General features: G+C 40.5%; 1 protein-coding gene across 1 annotated transcript; it reads left to right on the forward strand.

Moving 5' to 3' along the window:
* The first annotated feature begins 508 nt into the window (after window positions 1-508).
* rhag (Rh associated glycoprotein) lies at window positions 509-16,131 on the forward strand. Its single transcript, XM_014143974.3, has 10 exons — window positions 509-891; window positions 9,769-9,952; window positions 10,149-10,299; window positions 11,046-11,193; window positions 11,790-11,956; window positions 12,170-12,307; window positions 12,662-12,783; window positions 13,096-13,166; window positions 13,375-13,448; window positions 13,789-16,131. Exons 1-10 carry the CDS (start codon window positions 702-704, stop codon window positions 13,858-13,860), a joined length of 1,317 nt encoding a protein of 438 aa, XP_013999449.1. The 5' UTR covers window positions 509-701; the 3' UTR covers window positions 13,861-16,131.
* Window positions 16,132-19,081: the final 2,950 nt, after the last annotated feature.

Raw genomic sequence — 19,081 nt, forward strand, 5'->3', positions numbered from 1 at the left:
GGGTCTTTTAACCTGGTCTGACAACCAGCGCTCTAGCTCTACCACGTTCCACCGCAGATGCGGAAGGCCGACATCTGCGGATATCTCTATCTTAAACTGATGGATTTTGATGGGGATTTTTTATCATGTTAATTAGATTGACGCACAGGTGTGTCAATAGACTCTTAAGGATTTTAAAGTGTATATTTGCACAGCACATGATTGAGACTGCTTTTTAATCTTCATTTTTACAGGATTATGGCTCAATTTAATTTGACTTTACAATTGCAAATGAGTTTGAAAAAGCTCATTAGCCATTAATATCATGGCTCTGTCACTGGCCGGTTGTCATTACTGTGTGTTTTGCCAAAGTCTTGTTTTTGCCCCCTCTTTTAAAAATAGTAAACACCCAACAGGGAGGGAACCAATCCCCATAAGCAAAGTGCAGAAGTGGGAGTAACCACCCGGGCCTGCCTGTTATGCCCTGCCATTGGTCCCCACGAAACCTCCACCAATTTAAAACCAGACACCAGTTGCTCTTCCCCCGTCACACTACCACCACAAGCCCCAAAGGATAGATAGGGAGAGAGGGAGTGAGAGTGTACCAGAGATAGGGACAGACAGACAGAGAGAGAGAGAGAGAAAGAGAGAGAGAGAGAGAGAGAGAGAGAGAGAGAGAGAGAGAGGAGAGAGACACACACACAGAATTAGTTCATGCTAGCATGCCTGCTTACTCCACCAACATGAGGCTGAAGTTTCCCATCCTGGCTCTGACTCTGGAGATTATCACCATCATCCTGTTTGCTGTGTTTGTGGTCTACGATGATGGGAAACACGGGGGGCACGGAGCCCACAACAATGCCACACACCATGAGGAGAAGACGGAACAGAATCCTCTGACCCTCTACCCCAGTAAGTGACACCTGAAGGCTTCTCAGTGTTAGCCTGTTCCCAGATCAGTTTGTGTTGTCTTGGTATGACAATGACCATAGCAGTTGGCAAGGCAGAAACAGATCTGAGAGCAGGCTACCTCAGTGTGGTGCTACACATAGTCTGTCAGTGTGTCAGTCTGGCTGTGGGAGCCCGGTTGAAGAATCATGGATCTGTTTGTATTTGGCTTATTGATAGCAGCCATGGTTGCTATGGATGACAGGCTATGAAGTTAATAATGCAATTGAGTCTCAATGATTTGACCCCTCTTCTCTTTATAATTGTGCAGTAGCTCCTGTGATCAATCAGAGGGTTAGCATAGTGTGAGCTTGTTGTGCACAGGGTTGGGAGTAACTGATTACATGTAATCCAATTACAGATAAAAATGTAGTCCGTTATGTTAACAGCAAAATTATTGTAATCAGATTACAGATACTTTTGAAAAACTAGACGATTACTTTTTGGATCACTTTTAAATTCAGAAAGGAGGTTTGGTAAAAAATACATTATTACACCTTTCTGTTTTCTCAATGACGTTCAATTCAGAATTGAAAAAAGGCACAAGTTTAAGTTTGTTCCACCTGAGTGAGTCTGACCACAAGTCAGAGACCACTATGACACACCAAATGTGTTTGATGGATCCTTTTTGTCTTCTTCTAATGCCTGTTAAGAGGAAATGTATCCAAAAGTAACTGAATGTAATCAGATTGCGTTACTGTGTTTGGACATTTCAAAAGTTACGTTACTGATTACAATTTTGGACAGGTAACTAGTAACTGTAAAGGATTTCATTTAGAAAGTAACCTATCCAACCCTGGTTGTGCATGTGTCCATTGCAGCAGACTCACGCCTAAAATGATTCTGTATGGGACGGGCCAGATGCTCCAGCTGTCATAGGGGCACCCCTCTCTCTCATACTGGGCAGGTTCACTGTGGCTACCCCCAGACGGACTGTACAAAGGGGAAGCCTAGTGGCAGGTAGCCTAGCAGTCAAGAGTGTTGGGCCAGTAACCGAAAAGTTGCTTGTTCAAATCCCAGAGCCAACTAAGTGAAAAGTTGATCAAAGCACTTAACACTAATTGCTCCTGTAAGTCGCTCTGGATATGAGTGTCTGATGAATGCCATCCACATACTTACAATGGAACTGGATCAACTTGCATATGCGCTGAAGGGAAATAAATTCTTAATTTATTTTAATGGGAATTTGATTGAGTTACGGGTAAAAATGTTTGCACATGTGCGCAATAATCTGTGTTTGGAGACTATTGTAAATCTTGTGACTTACCAGTTGAAACGTGACAAAGACCCACCCCTACTACTTTACATATGACACTGGCATTTTTTTGTACATAAATCTTTATACAGCATAAATACTTGAAGACTTACAGTACGGAGGTTTAGCCATAAATGGGCGGGGCAGCTGTGACCCAAAGAGATTAGTTCAGTGTTTAGAAATGTTAAAGGGGAAGTTCACCTATTTTTACATGTAGACTTACACTTCACTCTTTTTGTGATTGTAGTTGATCCCCAAAACCATTTTGCAGTATGAAAATGTGTCTAAAGCATGTTAGAAAACACCAACTCATATTACACTAGAATCCCATTCTGAATGATCTCTGCATTCAATTTTAGAAAAACAAATTCCACTGTCCCATAAATCCATATTTGCATATTTTTGTTGTTGTAAACAGAATCATTTAAACATGGATTTATGGCACAGTGGACATAAATAATGTTGTGCAGAGACATTCAGAATGGGAGTTGATGTGTTTCCTAACATGTTTGCATATTGCATTATAGTCAATGACGACTCAGCAAAATGTGACCAATTTTCTCTGTAACAAAACAAAAAACAATTTGGAGGAATCAACTACAAGGACAGAAAGAGTGAAAATTAGGCTATGTGTAAAAATGTTTACGTTATGTCATATCCAAATACATCCTAATAGTTTTTATAACTATAGGTTGTTCTAAATGATCAGAGAAACAATATAGGGTCAATTCAAAATAAGTGGGACACTTTTAGAATGTTCTGTCTGCTGTAACCTCGTTTGTCATTTATCCAACATATAAGCCCAACACATTTCTGAAAACTTCAAGATGTTTCCTAATCATAGTCACAGCAGGCATGACACACCCATTTGTGTACACTGAGTCAAAACCATATTTTCAGTTTGCATTTGGTAGACTGAGACAGCAGGTTAAATAAACTGGGATACCATTATTATAGTCCCAATTGTACCCCAATAACTATTCTATTCAATTTTGTGTGATGGGAAACATCTGAGGATTTCAGAAATGTATCATGTGTTTACGCCGCTACTACTCACTGTTTATTATCTATGCATAGTCACTTTACCTCTACCTACATGTACATTTACATAAATTAGCTTGACTAACCTGTACCCCCGCACATTGACTCGGTACCGGTACCCCCTGTATATAGCCTCGTTATTGTGTTACATTTATTTATTTAGATTGTATTTTTTATTTTATTTTTTTGCTAAAATGTTGTTACTTACTTAAAAATTAAGTAAGCACAACACCTGTTGTTTTCGGCCCATGTGACAAATACAAATTGATTTGATTTGTTGGTCTAATATGTTTGATAAATTTCTGAAGAGATTACAGAAAACGGAAATGTAAAAAGTGCCCCACTTTTTCTGAATTCACTCAAATAACAGTACTAATAACAGTACTAATAACAGTACTAATAACAATACTAATAACAGTCCTAATAAGTCCTAATAACAGTACAATAACAGTACAATAACAGTACTAATAACAATACTAATAACAGTACAATAACAGTACTAATAACAGTGCAATAACATAACTAATAACAGTACTAGTAACAGTACTAATAACAGTACAAATAACAATACAAATAACAGTACAATAACAGTACTAATAACAGTACTAATAACAGTACCAATAACAGTACAATAACAGTACTAATAACAACACTAATAACAGTACTACAAGAAAAAATGAACAGGATATAGTACTACAAGAAGCAAAGCCCTGCCTAACCTAAATACAGGGGGTCCCTAAAGTAAACTGGATGGATCTTTGTCCTATAAGACTGTCCCAAAAGCCTATAAGACTGTCCCACTTTAGTTACTTCATGCTCTCCTACTTTAGCTAGCTATGGTTGGTGAAGCAGAACAACAAAAACTGACTGAATTACCAAATAGAAACATAATATTGGTAACTTTTTAATGTATTTTGATGCACAAGTACATAGTATGCACATTTACATCACAATTTGGCACAGTGCAAGTTTTTGTGACCTTAACATCAAAACAGAAAAAATGCTATGTCACTGATCTTACCGCAGGTGAGCTTCCTGTTTGAAGCTTGCTCTGCCCCCATCTATGATGTCACTCCAATGAAGTGATGTGGATCATGTGGTTTCTCAGCAAGGGCTTAGTCATTTCATTTTATTTAGCCAGGTAAGTCAGTTGAGAACAGATTCTTATTTATAATGATGGCCTACGCCAGCCCTATGGGACTCCCAATCACAGCCGGTTGTGATACAGCATGGAATCGAACCAGGGTCTGTAGTGACGCCTCTAGCACTGATATGCAGTGCCTTAGACCGCTACGCCACTCGAGAGCCCTAACAATAGTTTTGATTTTCTCTTGTCAGACAAAGAAATAAAAGCATCAGGATTAAGCTGTCCCTGTTTATGTGACGCCTCTAGCGTCACATAAATGTATCACTGTAGCTGAAAGGCTGCTAGATCGAATCCCCGAGCTACCAAGGTAAAAATCTGTCGTTCTGCCACTGAACAAGACAGTTAACCCACTCTTTCCTAGGCCATCATTGTAAATAAGTATTTGTTCTTAACTGACTTGCCTAGTTAAAAAAAGGTTAAATAAAATATCCGAATTCATCCTACATAAACCACAATAAATACCTTTTTATTTCAAGATCTTAAATAGTAATTGTTTAAAGGATTATACAGTTAGATATGCGTATAAAAGGTGGCAATTACTTCCTTTCTCTACACCCCCTGTCCGTCCGTCTATATGGTGCATACCAAAACTCCACAATTACAGGTTCAAAGCAGAGGAAATAAGCAGAGAAATGCAATTTAGAAAAAAAGGAACCTATCTTGTTGCTGGGCTTTCTCATCAAGGGACAAAATCAGTATTGAAAACATGTAATTGAGAGGAACCAATGGGTTCTGTGGCTCTGTGAAATACTTGTTTTCCTCAGAGAAGTGGAACCTTAAGAATGTATTCAACACGGAGTTGTTTCACAGCCGTAAAGCCCTATCATCAAAGTCAGGCGCTATTCGGACGGAATTCAATTTTGTAATTACAGTTAACAACATAAAAAGTGACTTGCAGTGAGATTCAGTTAGATGCTAAATTAAACTGGTGCCTTGGAGGTTTGCCCATACAGTTGAAGTCGGAATTTGACATAGACCTTAGCCAAATACATTTAAACTCAATTTTTCTCAATTCCTGACATTTAATCCTAGTAAAAATTCCGTCTTGGGTCAGATAGGATCACCACTTTATTTTAAGAATGTGAAATGTCAGAATAATAGCAGAGAGAATGATTTATTTCAGCTCATTCCCAGTGGGTCAGAAGTTTACATACACTCAATTAGTATTTGGTAGCATTGCCTTTAAATTGTTTTACTTGGGTCAAACGTTTCGGGTCGCCTTCCACAAGCTTCTCACAATAAGTTGGGTGAATTTTGGCCCATTCCTCCTGACATAGCTGGTGTAAATGAATCAGGTTTGTAGGCCTCCTTGCTCGCACACACTTTTTCAGTTCTGCCAACAAATTTTCTATAGGATTGAGGTCAGGGCTTTGTGATGGCCACTCCAATACCTTGACTTTGTTGTCCTTAAGCCATTTTGCCACAACTTTGAAAGTATGCTTGGGGTCATAGTCCAGTTGGAAGACCCATTTGTGACCAAGCTTTAACTTCCTAACTGATGTCTTGAGATGTTGCTTCAATATATCCAGATAATTTTCCTGACTCATGATGCCATCTATTTTGTTAAGTGCACCAGTCCCTCCTGCAGCAAAGCACCCCCACAACATGATGCTGCCACCCCCGTGCTTCACGGTTGGGATGGTGTTCTTTGGCTTGCAAGCCTCTCCCTTTTTCCTCCAAACATAGCGATGGTCATTATGGCCAAAAAGTTATATTTTGTTTCATCAGACCAGAGGACATTTCTCCAAAAAGTACAATCCTTGTCCCCATGTGCAATTGCAAACCGTAGTCTGGCTTTTCTATGGAGGTTTTGGAGCAGTGGCTTCTTCCTTGCTGAGCGGCCTTTCAGGTTATGTCGATATAGGACTTGTTTTACTGTGGATATAGATACTTTTTGCACTCCAGCATCTTCACAAGGTCCTTTGCTGTTGTTCTGGGATTGACTTGCACTTTTCGCACCAAAGTACGTTCATCTCTAGGAGACAGAGCACGTCTCCATCCTGAGCGGTATGACGGCTGCGTGGTCCCATGGTGTTTATACTTGCGTAATACTGTTTGTACAGATGAACGTGGTACCTTCAGGCGTTTGGAAATTGCTCCCAAGGATGAACCAGACTTGTGGAGGTCTACAATATTTTTTCTGAGGTCTTGGCTGATTTCTTTTGATTTTCCCATGATGTCAAGCAAAGAGGCACTGAGTTTGAAGGTAAGCCTTGAAATACATCCACAGGTACACCTCCAATTGACTCAAATGATGTCTATTAGACTATCAGAAGCTTCTAAAGCCATGACATTGTTTTCTGGAATTTTCCAAGCTGTTTAAAGGCACAGTCAACTTAGTGTATGTACATTTCTGACCCAATGGAATTGTGATACAGTGAGTTATAAGTGAAATAATCTGTCTGTAAACAATTGTTGGAAAAAAAAGATGTCCTAACCGACTTGCCAAAACTATAGTTTGTTAACAAGAAATTTGTGGAGTGGTTGTAAAACGAGTTTTAATGACTCCAACCTAAGTGTATGTAAACTTCCGACTTCAACTGTATTTGCATGATCCATACTTTCACGGGCGCCCGCCCTAGTGAATGCAGTGGCGTTGGCATTAGATCATCATGCCTGGGGGACAGAATGAGCACACTAGGGATTACTGAAATGTTGATGGACGGTTGAGGAACAGCAATTTAATTCCCTTCAATGATGTTTGATGCTGACACGTTTCAGAGCAAGCTTCTTCGGCAGATCATTGTGGACTGACCTCCAAATATGTCAGGATTCAACATTATCGAAAATAATTAAGTTGCTGGCCTGAAACCATCTCCTTTCAGACTGACACACCTTCAGACTAGCAATCCAGAAAATACTTGAAATCTTGGTTAGAGTGCTAGCACAATACAACTACCATATGGGGGATGACCTAACATGTTGGGCAAAGAGGCCATCTACGAGGCTGAGTTCCAAATGGACCTCTCTAGCTCCCACCACATCCTTTTCTTAGAACCGCCAACTGGTATGATGTCACCAAGGGATCAAGTATTCAGGTGATATAGGACCGTCCAAGGGCTTCCTCAATGGGTGCATAGTGCATACCTTACCAAGCCAAAGAAATAAAACATTCAAGATTTTAGATGACAGTGTGCAGCGGTGGACCAAAAAAATAAAGATATGCAATATAGACAAGACTAAAGCTGAGATTTGTTTTGCTGTTATGTTCTAAAGTTTGGTGCTCTGTGCTTGCAATGCCAGGAAGTTATCAGGTAAGGCAGTTCTCAGCACCTTTACACGATACATCGTATTTTCTAGTTTGTATTATTAGCATTATTAGCATACGGTCCATTCCCTTGCATCCACCCAGAGATGTTTGATTTGCACATTCCCAATAATCAGTACCCACAATCAGTGCCAAAGAACAGAAAACATTGCATGCAATGTATAAACAACAAAAATGCAGATTTTTTCCGTAACAAAAGTCAAGTCAACACACGGCTATTTGTATATCTTACCTTTTATATATCTTACAAGGCTATTTGTATATCTTACATATCTGACATTGTTCAGACTTCGATATCAGGGAAAAGATTGAATAGATTTGAGTTATTTGTTTGTTCCCGGATGGGCGCGGGTGTTCTGACCAGTGCCAGAAGAGTTATAATGTATCCTATGACGTCTCGGAGGCATTGCGTAAGTAATACTAAACCTGATTAGAATCATGGTGTAGTGTGCTGAATGTCATCCATAGCAATACAATGCACTACTGGGGAGAAAGAGCCAGTCACATGTAAACACAATAATGAGAGAGAGGAATTCACAGACTTCTAATCAGAGACAATATCTGTTTAGATGAGCTAACCTTCCTGTTTATTATGTCTCTATCATGGTGTGGCAGAAACAGGGAGCCTCCAAACAAACTCAACTCTAAAGTGAATTGCCAGTTACTACAATTCCTCTACAACTGTACAATGCAGCATCGGTTATATTTATAGCACGGACTTGTATTTCAAGACCGCACTATAAGATAGAGATGTATATAAGCTCTAGAATGGCATTTTGGTAGACGGAGTCATACAGTAAATCAAATCACATTTTATTGATCACATACACATGGTTAGCAGATGTTATTGTGAGTGTTGCAAAATGCTTGTACATAGTAGTCATACATAGTCACAGACAAAAAGAAGACAATGGACGTATGAGCTAGTCTATGCTGCAACTAAGCCCCCAAACCCCCCACCCCACACCCTATATTCCATCACTTCCCCAGCCAGGACTTTCTGAGTAGTGACTGTCTGCCTAGGTCCTGCCCTGACACCACAATGCTAACTGCTCACCACAATGCTAACTGCTCACCACAATGTTAACTGCTCACCACAATGCTAACTGCTCACCACAATGCTAACCAGACCTGGAGAAATGAGGCCTATTGTTTTCCCTTTCTGCCACACCTTCATGTACTTTCCAGATGAGAACCCGTCTTCCATCGCACATGGCTTTTGAGACTAGGAAGTTCCTGTTGTCAGGCATTTCAGGGAAGGGAACCTTTTGTGAGCATTGCGGAAGAGTGGAGGTTACCGTTCTAAGCTACAGACACAGGCATGCGCACACACGCACACCAGATGCACACACACATACACGTCTGGTCAGTTTCTGCAGACGATCGGACGGAGCTCACATCCTACTGTCCACAAACACAGTGAACTAGAGCCCTCATACAGTAAAGTCTCTGTCCTCTTACGTAAATCAATCTAAACATACAGTACATAAAGTGCAAAGACACTGATCCATTCACAAGACCCCTGTCCTTATAATTCCAGTAACTGAAACTAATAGTGAGGAATGTGTTTAACTGTGGATTGTCTGCTTCCCAGAGACCCTCTGATAAGTTCAGAAGACTTGATTAAGATCATGTGAAGTCAGTGAATGGAACAGCTTGAGGTTACTGACACGACACGGTTATCGGGAGCCTCAGTTCTCAGTATCCCATTCACAGACTAATTGAATTGGTCTTCCATCCTCCAACAAGTCCGGATTTACAATGACCCCTTGTGGGGATAGGGGTTACTACGATTGCTGCACAGTCCAATGCGGCTGCTCCGTGAGTCATTCGAGCATCGAAAGGCAAAGCCCTAGGTATTTGATCAATTGCTGGTCTGTCAACCGATTTGAATGTCTTTACAGTTGCATTTTTGTCTTTTTTTGTCTTGTTTACACCCTTTATTAGTTTCATTCAGTGTCCTTGTTTTCATCCTCTCTGTTTTCATTCAGTGTTCATTCAATGTGATGAATAAATCAAATAGGGCCAGATTGGCCATAATGGACCTTCAATAAAACCATGTTATGTTAAGGATCAAATAGTCAAACTCCCCTGAGCTGACCTCTGACCTGCATTCTCATTGGTCCACAGTGTTCCAGGATGTCCACGTGATGATCTTCATTGGCTTCGGCTTCCTGATGACCTTCCTGAAGAGATATGGCTTCAGCAGCGTGGGCCTCAACCTGCTCCTGGCTGCCTTCGCTCTGCAGTGGGGTCTCCTCGTGCAAGGCCTCTGGCACCTGGACGAAGGAAAGATCAAAGTCTCCATCTTCAAGTAAATACAATAAAACACAGTACAGTCAGAAGGAATGTAGCTTGCAGTAGCAGCATTATGTCCACAGGATAGAGGACAACCGAGGAAGTGGTCTGTTTAAGTGTTAATAATGTATCTCTCTTTGTCTGTCTCTCTCTGTCTCTCTGTCTCTCTCTCCCCACCTCCACCTCCACCTCCTCTTACTCCTCACCAAAAGGATGATCAACGCAGACTTCAGCACAGCCACGGTTCTGATCTCGTTCGGGGCGGTCCTGGGAAAAACCAGCCCAGTCCAGCTCCTCATCATGACCCTCCTTGAGATCACCATCTTCGGCATCAATGAACATCTGGTGGCCGAAGTCCTGAAGGTCAGTGCACTTCACCATAATCTCAGAACCCAGAACCAACCCTTATGTTAATAGTCAGTCACAACAGACTAACTTCACCCCCATCCACTCATCTAAGCACTCGTGTACATGAAAGACAACACAATGCAAGAAAAGTATATTAGTTAATACGGTCCAATGAGCAATATTGTGTGCAATCTTGTGAGTAATGGTAAAAAGAAAATGGTGAATCTCCTTTTGATCCATGCATAACGACTTCTTCTTCTTCCTTGGTATCATGGCGGTCCGTAAACAAACTTTTAAGGTGCATGCCACCCCCTACTGTGCATGACTACTACCCGTTTACCTAGGCCCTTATACACACGACCTCACCACCTGACCCCTAACCCCTAACCCCTGCGAGATTGGTCTCTAGTGGTGAGAAGTGGTAGCCCAAAACAACTAGACAAGATTCATCCTACCAAAAGGGCTCTTATAAATATAATCATGCCGTTAATTCATAGGGATGAGTCTACAATTGGAGAAAAAAAAAAATGAAGGTCAAGGGGTCAAATTTTATTCTTAAATCTGTCCATTCCTATTCCCAACCAATCAGTGCACTAGTTTTGCTTGGGAATGGGCAGAGGCGGGATGGATGAGTGATTGACAAGTGATTGAGATAACTAGCAGGCTAAGGAGAAAGTTTGTTTGGGAGGGCTTTTATTTGAATTGTTGTATTTTGTTTTACAACATAATGAAGTGGTTTATGTGGTTTGTCCAACTCACAGGCCAATGATGTTGGGGCCTCCATGATTATCCATGCCTTCGGGGCATACTTCGGTCTAGCAGTGGCCCGTATGCTGTACAGGCCAGCTCTGCGGAACGGTCATGAGAACGACGGCTCTGTCTACCACTCTGACCTCTTCGCCATGATCGGTAGGAGCAGCAACTCACATGGCAGTCATCACAGTCAATGCAAAATTCAGTTGATCTTATTACTGTAGTCAGTCACTAACTACTATTAAAAGATAGATCAGCTAAATATTGATAAAATGTCCCCATATGTATCTTTGGAACACTAGAAATAGAAATGATGCAATACGTGCCTAAGGGAATGCCTAGGGAATGCCTGGCCTTTTGTATCAAGCATCTCAGAATAGGAGTGCTGATTTATGATCAGTTCTGACTTTTAGATCAAAATGAATGATATTATATGGACGGGGACCTGATCCTAGATCAGCACTCCTAAGCTGAGATGCTTGATACATTTAGCCCCTGGTGTCTGTTTGCATGGTATATTTATATTTTACTCACAAGGGAAGGGGTGTTGTATGTGTGTGGCTCAAATGGAGGCTCCGCCACATATCATAATCACACACGCCACCTAGTGGACAAAAAGTTAATTGCTTCAGACAAGCAAGCAGTTTGACATAGTTTTAATACATTTAATGCATTCGTTTTTTTTGTTTTATATATTTCAGAATCAATTGAAGTAGCAGACAAATAAAAATCTACTTGAATATCTTCTCCAGGTACTGTGTTCCTCTGGATGTTCTGGCCCAGTTTCAACTCTGCCATCGCAGAACCCGGTGCTGATCAGCTCATGGCTGTCACCAACACCTACTTCTCGCTGGCTGCCTGTGTGCTCTCCGCCTACGCCGTCTCCAGCCTGGTGGAGCACAAAGGGAAACTGGACATGGTGAGATAACACACGCTTCACTCAAACCACAAAGAGTCAGAAGACAGCAAAGCTGTAGATTGTTTACCTCCTCAATTTATTTGACTTGTATATATTTAAACAAGGCTATTGAGTGTGTGTGTTGTGTGTGTGCGTGCATGTGTGTCTCTGGGAGAGAGACAATAGAATCTCACACAGCACCTACTGTAGCATAGCTAATAGATGCTTCCATAGGTCCACATCCAGAATGCCACTCTGGCCGGAGGTGTTGCCGTGGGAACCTGCGCTGACATGGACATCGGGCCTTTCGGTGCCATGATCATCGGATTCGTGGCTGGCATCGTCTCCACCCTGGGCTTCAAGTTCCTCACTGTGAGTACAAAGGTCACACACGTCTGAACCAATAGGAAGACAATCCTGAGATGGACCAGGACACCAAACTGTCTAGAAAATGCCATTGTTAACTAGGGTTGTAATGTGTCTTGTGAGTGGCAATACACCTACATTCTTTTGAATAATAGCTTTCTACCAGCATCCTAACTAACTCCTCAGCCTAATGAGCAGAAATGGTTCTGGTTGTGGTTGGTGAAACCAGTTTTGCGTGCTGGGAGAAACTTGCATTTTAGTCAAAACAAACACCTACCATCAGATAGCTCGAAAATTGATGAAATGAGTGGGCCGTAGGGAATAATGTAAATGAGACCCCTGTTTCTCTCTGCATTTCAGCCCATCCTGGCATCCAACCTGGGCATCCAGGACACCTGTGGCGTCCACAATCTGCACGGCATGCCTGGCATCCTTGGGGGTATCGCTGGCATTGTGGCTGTCGCTCTGGGAAAGAAGAATGGGTAAGGCTCATCTAACAACACTGTTCATACTGTACATCTATACAAGCATATTAAGAAACAGGAATGATTTTTATAAAGACTTTTGGTAAATTACAATGTGTAGTCATTTTCATAATCAACAGTAATGGGAAACTCAGAAACTTTGACCAGTGGCCATGTATAGATACTGTAGTTCTGGAATGTCTATAGTAATTCACTTTTCAGTGAAGGCGTGACCTTGGCCTCAATAATAAGTGTCAAAATAAGGGTCTCTTAAAAAAAACAAAGTACTGTATCCTTCTCATTTTCTCTTCTCCACCCTTCTTCCCTCAGGAGCGCTGCCATGCAGGCTGCAGCCCTGGCCTCATCCCTTGGGTTCGCTTTGGTTGGAGGAGCCATGACAGGTGGGTGGAGAAAACACAGTGAAATGTTTTGTCATTCAAAAATCGACATCACATTTGAACAGACTTCCTGTCGGTTTTCGTATGGTAATATAAATATTATATTTCTACACTCATCATCAAATCGTTGAGATCATGACAATGAACTTTATTCCATGAAGACGGGGAAACGTATTGAATAATACTGTAATTGACTTATCTCTTTGTACAGGTCTGATAATGAAGCTTCCATTCTGGGGACAGCCTCCAGATCAGAACTGCTTTGATGATTCAATCTATTGGGAGGTAAGAACTTGAGAGATAAAACACATCGTACTGTTCCATCCTTGAACATCACTAGCTTACAGTTGAATCAAACACCTGAGCTATACAGTACACGGTACATGATGTTTCATGTATTGGTGTGACACTCATATAACATTTGAGATATCCAATATCGTAATGTGGCATTAGCCATATATGTCTAATATGGCATATTGTATTGTATTACATGTCATGGTGACATGCAAAAAATATTTAATTTGTAAATAAAAAAATACTATCTTATAACAAATATGATTTGGCGTAGATGAAATTGCGGCTAAACTGTAAGATCTGTTACTGACTGAGATGTGACTGTCCTTAGGTTCCTGAAGAGGAAGAGGGCGAGGAGAGCCTGGCTCACGGAGACCATTCCATGAACAAAGCAGAGGCCTAAATCTCCCGCCCTGCGCTGCAAATACATTATCCACAACCCTTAGAGCTAAAGATGGGAAAGTGAGAAATCATGAACCAGACATTAGACCTTGGGTGTATGTTAATATTCTTAGCTGGCTTCCTCTCCTCGTCTCCTCTCCTTCGTTTAAGTGGTGGATCCCTACCAGGACTTCCTGCGTCACCTGTCTAATGTCTTGACCATCAGTGCAGATGGAGAGAAGGAGAGGAAGCCAAGTTATGCTACTGAGATCAACCCAGGATGACCGTACTATCAACTTGTCAGTTGTTTTTACCCACAGCATAAATGTATTGATTTGAGACTAATTGAGATCATATCAAATCATATTTGAAGTGGTTCAAGCTACCTTATTTACACATCTCTAATTCAATCTGAACAGCAAGGAAGCTCATGTTGCACTTTTCTGTGTATCAAACTACGTCCTCATTGTCCATAGATTTGTATAAAATATTTTAATATTTAATTGAATAGAATAGGTCCACTGAAGAGCATTTGGGAAAGATGTTCTAGCTCATTATAATTCCAACTAAAGTGTAAGAGGTGGGTGTGTTACATACAAAACATGTATTATCAGGTCTCAATGTAATTGAAATAACATTGTAAGTATTTTTGTTTACAGAAAATCATATCAAACCTTACATGCTTGCAGAGTTTTGGATGTGTTAGTCTGAAAATTGATTTCAACGAAGCAGCATTTTGATATAAATGCCCCTTAGTAAGTTGCATATAAGCATGAACTGTTCTTTCACACATTCGGAGGAAAGATACTTTCAGGGATTCTTTTTTTTTTTACTGAATTTGATAACCAATAATGTGCCACTGTTCTGAGCCACTAGAAACAGTAGAAACTGTATAGAAATAGTAGAAACAGTATATCAAGCTGACATTCAATCATATCACCAATCCTCCTCAAAATGTTAACAGACATTTGTTTTTCCTCAATAGTTAGGGTTATACATTGTATATTTTTCGCCATCCAACTGACATAACCGATATTGTGTGCTTAAGCCTTGTTTCATGAAGAGAATCAACTGCAACTTTGGCCTGCTGCATTGCGGGGCCGCCACACTGAAGCCCACTACTCCTACTGGAGAGAATCTGATCCCAGACCTGTGAAGTATAGGCAGTAGCTACCCGCTAGGCACAGATATCATTTCAACATCTAGTTTTGATTTACATGTTTTTGAGTGGTCAACTAACGTGAATTCAACGTGAAATCAACAACAAAAATACATCAATAAATTTAGGTTAACATTGAAATCCCTTTACCTTGATGACTTTTAGTTAATCCAATCAGTTTCCACGTTGATTCAACGTCATCACATTGACATTTTTTGTTGAAGTTATGTGGAAACAACGTTGATTCAACCATTTTTGGCCCAGTGGATAAGGGACAGTATTCATCAAGCGTCTGATATTGGGGTGCTGATCTAGGATCAGTTTTGCCTTTCTAGATCAGCACTTCTAATCTGAGACGCTTGATAAATATGGGCCCATGGCTCACAGGGATTGGCGCAGGGCAAGGATGGGTCCTGCATTAAACTACTCTCTGTGTGCTCCCAACACTCTGTGGTTTTCCTTCTTCAGCCCCAATCACCTCAATGCTAAAGTAGAGTGTCTTCCATTTTAATTTCTCCCACTAAGTTTTTTCAAATACAGAAAGGCTGCATTGAAATCTGACACGTCCAATTAAAAACCGGATAGGCTACATATCACAATTATAATATGGATACAGAATAAATGGGGCATGACAAAGATAGTCACTGATAAGCTTTCTTTATTTCTTTCACTTCTTATTGTAACCTCTTAATGTACAGTGTAGTTAGTTTCACAATGGATATAGTTAGTTTCTCTAAATCCCTGCACCTAGGACTAGCAATTGGTACAGAGTGTATCAGATAAAAAAGTATGTCTTTGTATATTTCAAACATTTTGTTGAATAAAGCGAAGGTTATACTTTAGAATGCAGGAGGAAAATAGCCTACAATAGTTCCTGTACTAGACCATTGTTGCAAGGAAAGATTAAACTGACTACAGATAGATAAATAGCCTAGTATTTCATTTGGCTGATGTAGTAGCCAACATGTGATATAAACGTAGGCCTAAAGCTTAGGACACCAGCAGTCAAGACTTTGTTGAAATGATTGACATGACATTAGCTTTTTAGGTTAAAGAAAATGAATATGTATGACACTGTTGTTAATGTATAAATACTAATACTGGCACTTATAAATATGATTATATGTAATATCAGAGTGACTCTGTGTGTCGTTTTTGCCATGATTCCATTGCATAATCACCATCAACATTATTTTTACAACCAGAAAGTTGTGGCTAGTAGAATGGGTGGAGTGCTGTATCTTTTCCAGGGTCAAGACCCATGCACTAATGAATGTGCATCCTTTGACCACACAGGATTTAGCAGGACTTTCCAGGGGTTGAAAGGTCAGGTTGATTCTGCACGAGGAGCATTATTACTGTCACTGAATTATTTTGTAGATTCATGACTTGTGTATGCAGTATCCAGTGACTGTATCCTATTAGGGATAGGTTTTTTCTCTCTTTCTGATTGAATGTTGTTTTTGTTACGGAAATACAGTGTTATTGCCTTACCTCTTCCAAGCCGTCAAATGCAAAAAATAATATTTGAGCCCACCGAGGTTTACAACCATAGAAATGGAATTATATTGCTGTTTAAAACATTGCGGTGTTGCTTTAAGAAATCAATGGTGCATTGTGGGATGCAAAATGTCTCAATCGTGTTGTCAGCAGAGTAGCCAGCCAGTTATCTCTTACAGCCATACAGTTACATTGACAAATAAGTACAATCGATAAAGTATTGCTAATAATTGTGTAGAGAATATCACTTTGATAAACAGCAACTTTTTATTGCATTCGCCTCTTTTTGTCGAGACAACAGCCACCATGGTAAGTACCTAGGTAACTAACGTTATCGGGCTAGCAACTTGTTTTGCATTTAGGAATGCTAATTAGCTAGCTAAAAAACGCTACTGATGATCTGTGTTTAAAATCTGACGGGTTTATGATAGATGTTTGGGCTCACAATGCAAACAGATTTATAAGGCATTACCCTTTACTTTGTCTTTGTTAGTCCAGCAAAGTAGACAACGTGAAAAGTGAGTCCAGTATAAGAAGTTATGAAAGAAAAAGTACTACTACTGAGTCTGCCACAAGAGGAAATGACAGAAGAAGTACTGAGTCTGCCACAAGAGGAAATGACAGAAGAAGTACTGAGTCTGCCACAAGAGGAAATGACAGAAGAAGTACTGAGTCTGCCACAAGAGGAAATGACAGAAGAAGTACTGAGTCTGCCACAAGAGGAAATGACAGAAGAAGTACTGAGTCTGCCACAAGAGGAAATTACAGAAGTACTGAGTCTGCCACAAGAGGAAATGACAGAAGAAGTACTGAGTCTGCCACAAGAGGAAATGACAGAAGAAGTACTGAGTCTGCCACAAGAGGAAATGACAGAAGAAGTACTGAGTCTGCCACAAGAGGAAATGACAGAAGAAGTACTGAGTCTGCCACAAGAGGAAATGACAGAAGAAGTACTGAGTCTGCCACAAGAGGAAATGACAGAAGTACTGAGTCTGCCACAAGAGGAAATGACAGAAGAAGTACTGAGTCTGCCACAAGAGGAAATGACAGAAGATCTACAAGCACAGGTCATTTAATGGTCTATTGTGATCACTTATTAACTGATTACATTTTACATTTACATTTTAGTCATTTAGCAGACGCTCTTATCCAGAGTGACTTACAGTAGTGAATGCATACATTTCATACATTCTTTTCCCGTACTGGTCCCCTGTGGGAAGCGAACCCACAACCCTGGCGTTGCAAACACCATGCTCTACCAACTGAGCCACACGGGTACCACAAGTGTGTGTGCGTGCGCCTACCTTGGACTCATGATAAATAGTCACTGTTCTCTTGTATTTTTCTATTGAAGGGAAAGAAAAAAGGAAAACGAAACGGAGCCGCAGTAGATCATCTTCCTCATCCAGCTCATCATCGTCATCCTCCTCATCCTCATCCCGCTCTTCATCCCGCAGTAGGAGTAGTTCCAGCAGCAGTGGTGAGTGTGCCAGTACTTGTCCCGTAGTTGTAAAGAAGCGCATGTACAGTGCTTTCGGAAAGTTTTCAGACCCGTTCACTTTTTCCACATTTTGTTACGTTACAGCCTTATTCTAAAATTGATTAAATTGTTTTTTCTTTCATCAATCTACACACACTGTCTCATAATGACAAAGCAAAAATTGTTTTTATACATTTTTGCAAATGTATTTAAAATATTACATTTACATAAGTATTCAGACCCTTTATTCAGTACTTATTCAGTACTTTGTTGAAGCAACACTTATTTTAACTTAATATAATGCATCAATAAAATCAATTTAGCCTCAAATAAATAATGAAACATGTTCAATTTGGTTTAAATAATGCAAAAACAAAGTGTTGGAGAAGAAAGTACAAGTGCAATATGTGCCTTGTAAAAAAGCTAACGTTTAAGTTCCTTGCTCAGAACATGAGAACATATGAAAGCTGGTGGTTCCTTTTAACATGAGTCTTCAATATTCCCAGGTAAGAAGTTTTAGGTTGTAGTTATTATAGGAATTATAGGACTATTTCTCTCTATACGATTTGTATTTCATATACCTTTGACTATTGGATGTTCTTATAGGCACTTTAGTATTGCCAGTGTAACAGTATAGCTTCCGTCCCTCTCCTCGCTCCTACCTGGACTCAAACCAGGAACACATCGACAACAGCCACCCTCGAAGCAGCGTTACCCATGAAGAGCAAGGGGGAAAACTACTCCAAGTCTCAGAGCGAGTGACATTTGAAATGCTATTAGTGCGCACCCGGCTAACTAGCTAGCCATTTCACATCGGTTACACCAGCCTAATCTTGGGAGTTGACAGGCTTGAAGTCATAAACGGGCTGCTGGCAAACGCACGAAAGTGCTGTTTGAATGAACGCTTACGAGCCTGCTGCTGCCTACCATCGCTTAGTCAGACTGCTCTATCAAATCATAGACTTAATTATAACATAATAACACACAGAAATACGAGCCTTAGGTCATTAATATGGTCGAATCCGGATCTATCATCTCGAAAACAAAACGTTTTTCCTGTCTGTGAAATACGAAACCGCTCCGTATTTTATCTAACGGGTGGCA

This window comes from Salmo salar, chromosome 15 (assembly GCF_965601325.2).
Source record: "Salmo salar chromosome 15, fSalSal1, whole genome shotgun sequence".
Classification (NCBI taxonomy): Eukaryota; Metazoa; Chordata; class Actinopteri; order Salmoniformes; family Salmonidae; genus Salmo; species Salmo salar.

Excerpts from the sequence above, each read along its gene's own strand:
- rhag (XM_014143974.3), top strand. The coding sequence starts at position 702 with ATGCCTGCTTACTCCACCAACATGAGGCTGAAGTTTCCCATCCTGGCT. Across the intron at positions 11,957-12,169 it reads ACAAAGGGAAACTGGACATG|GTCCACATCCAGAATGCCAC; the intron begins GTGAGATAACAC and ends ATGCTTCCATAG. Across the intron at positions 12,308-12,661 it reads TGGGCTTCAAGTTCCTCACT|CCCATCCTGGCATCCAACCT; the intron begins GTGAGTACAAAG and ends TCTGCATTTCAG.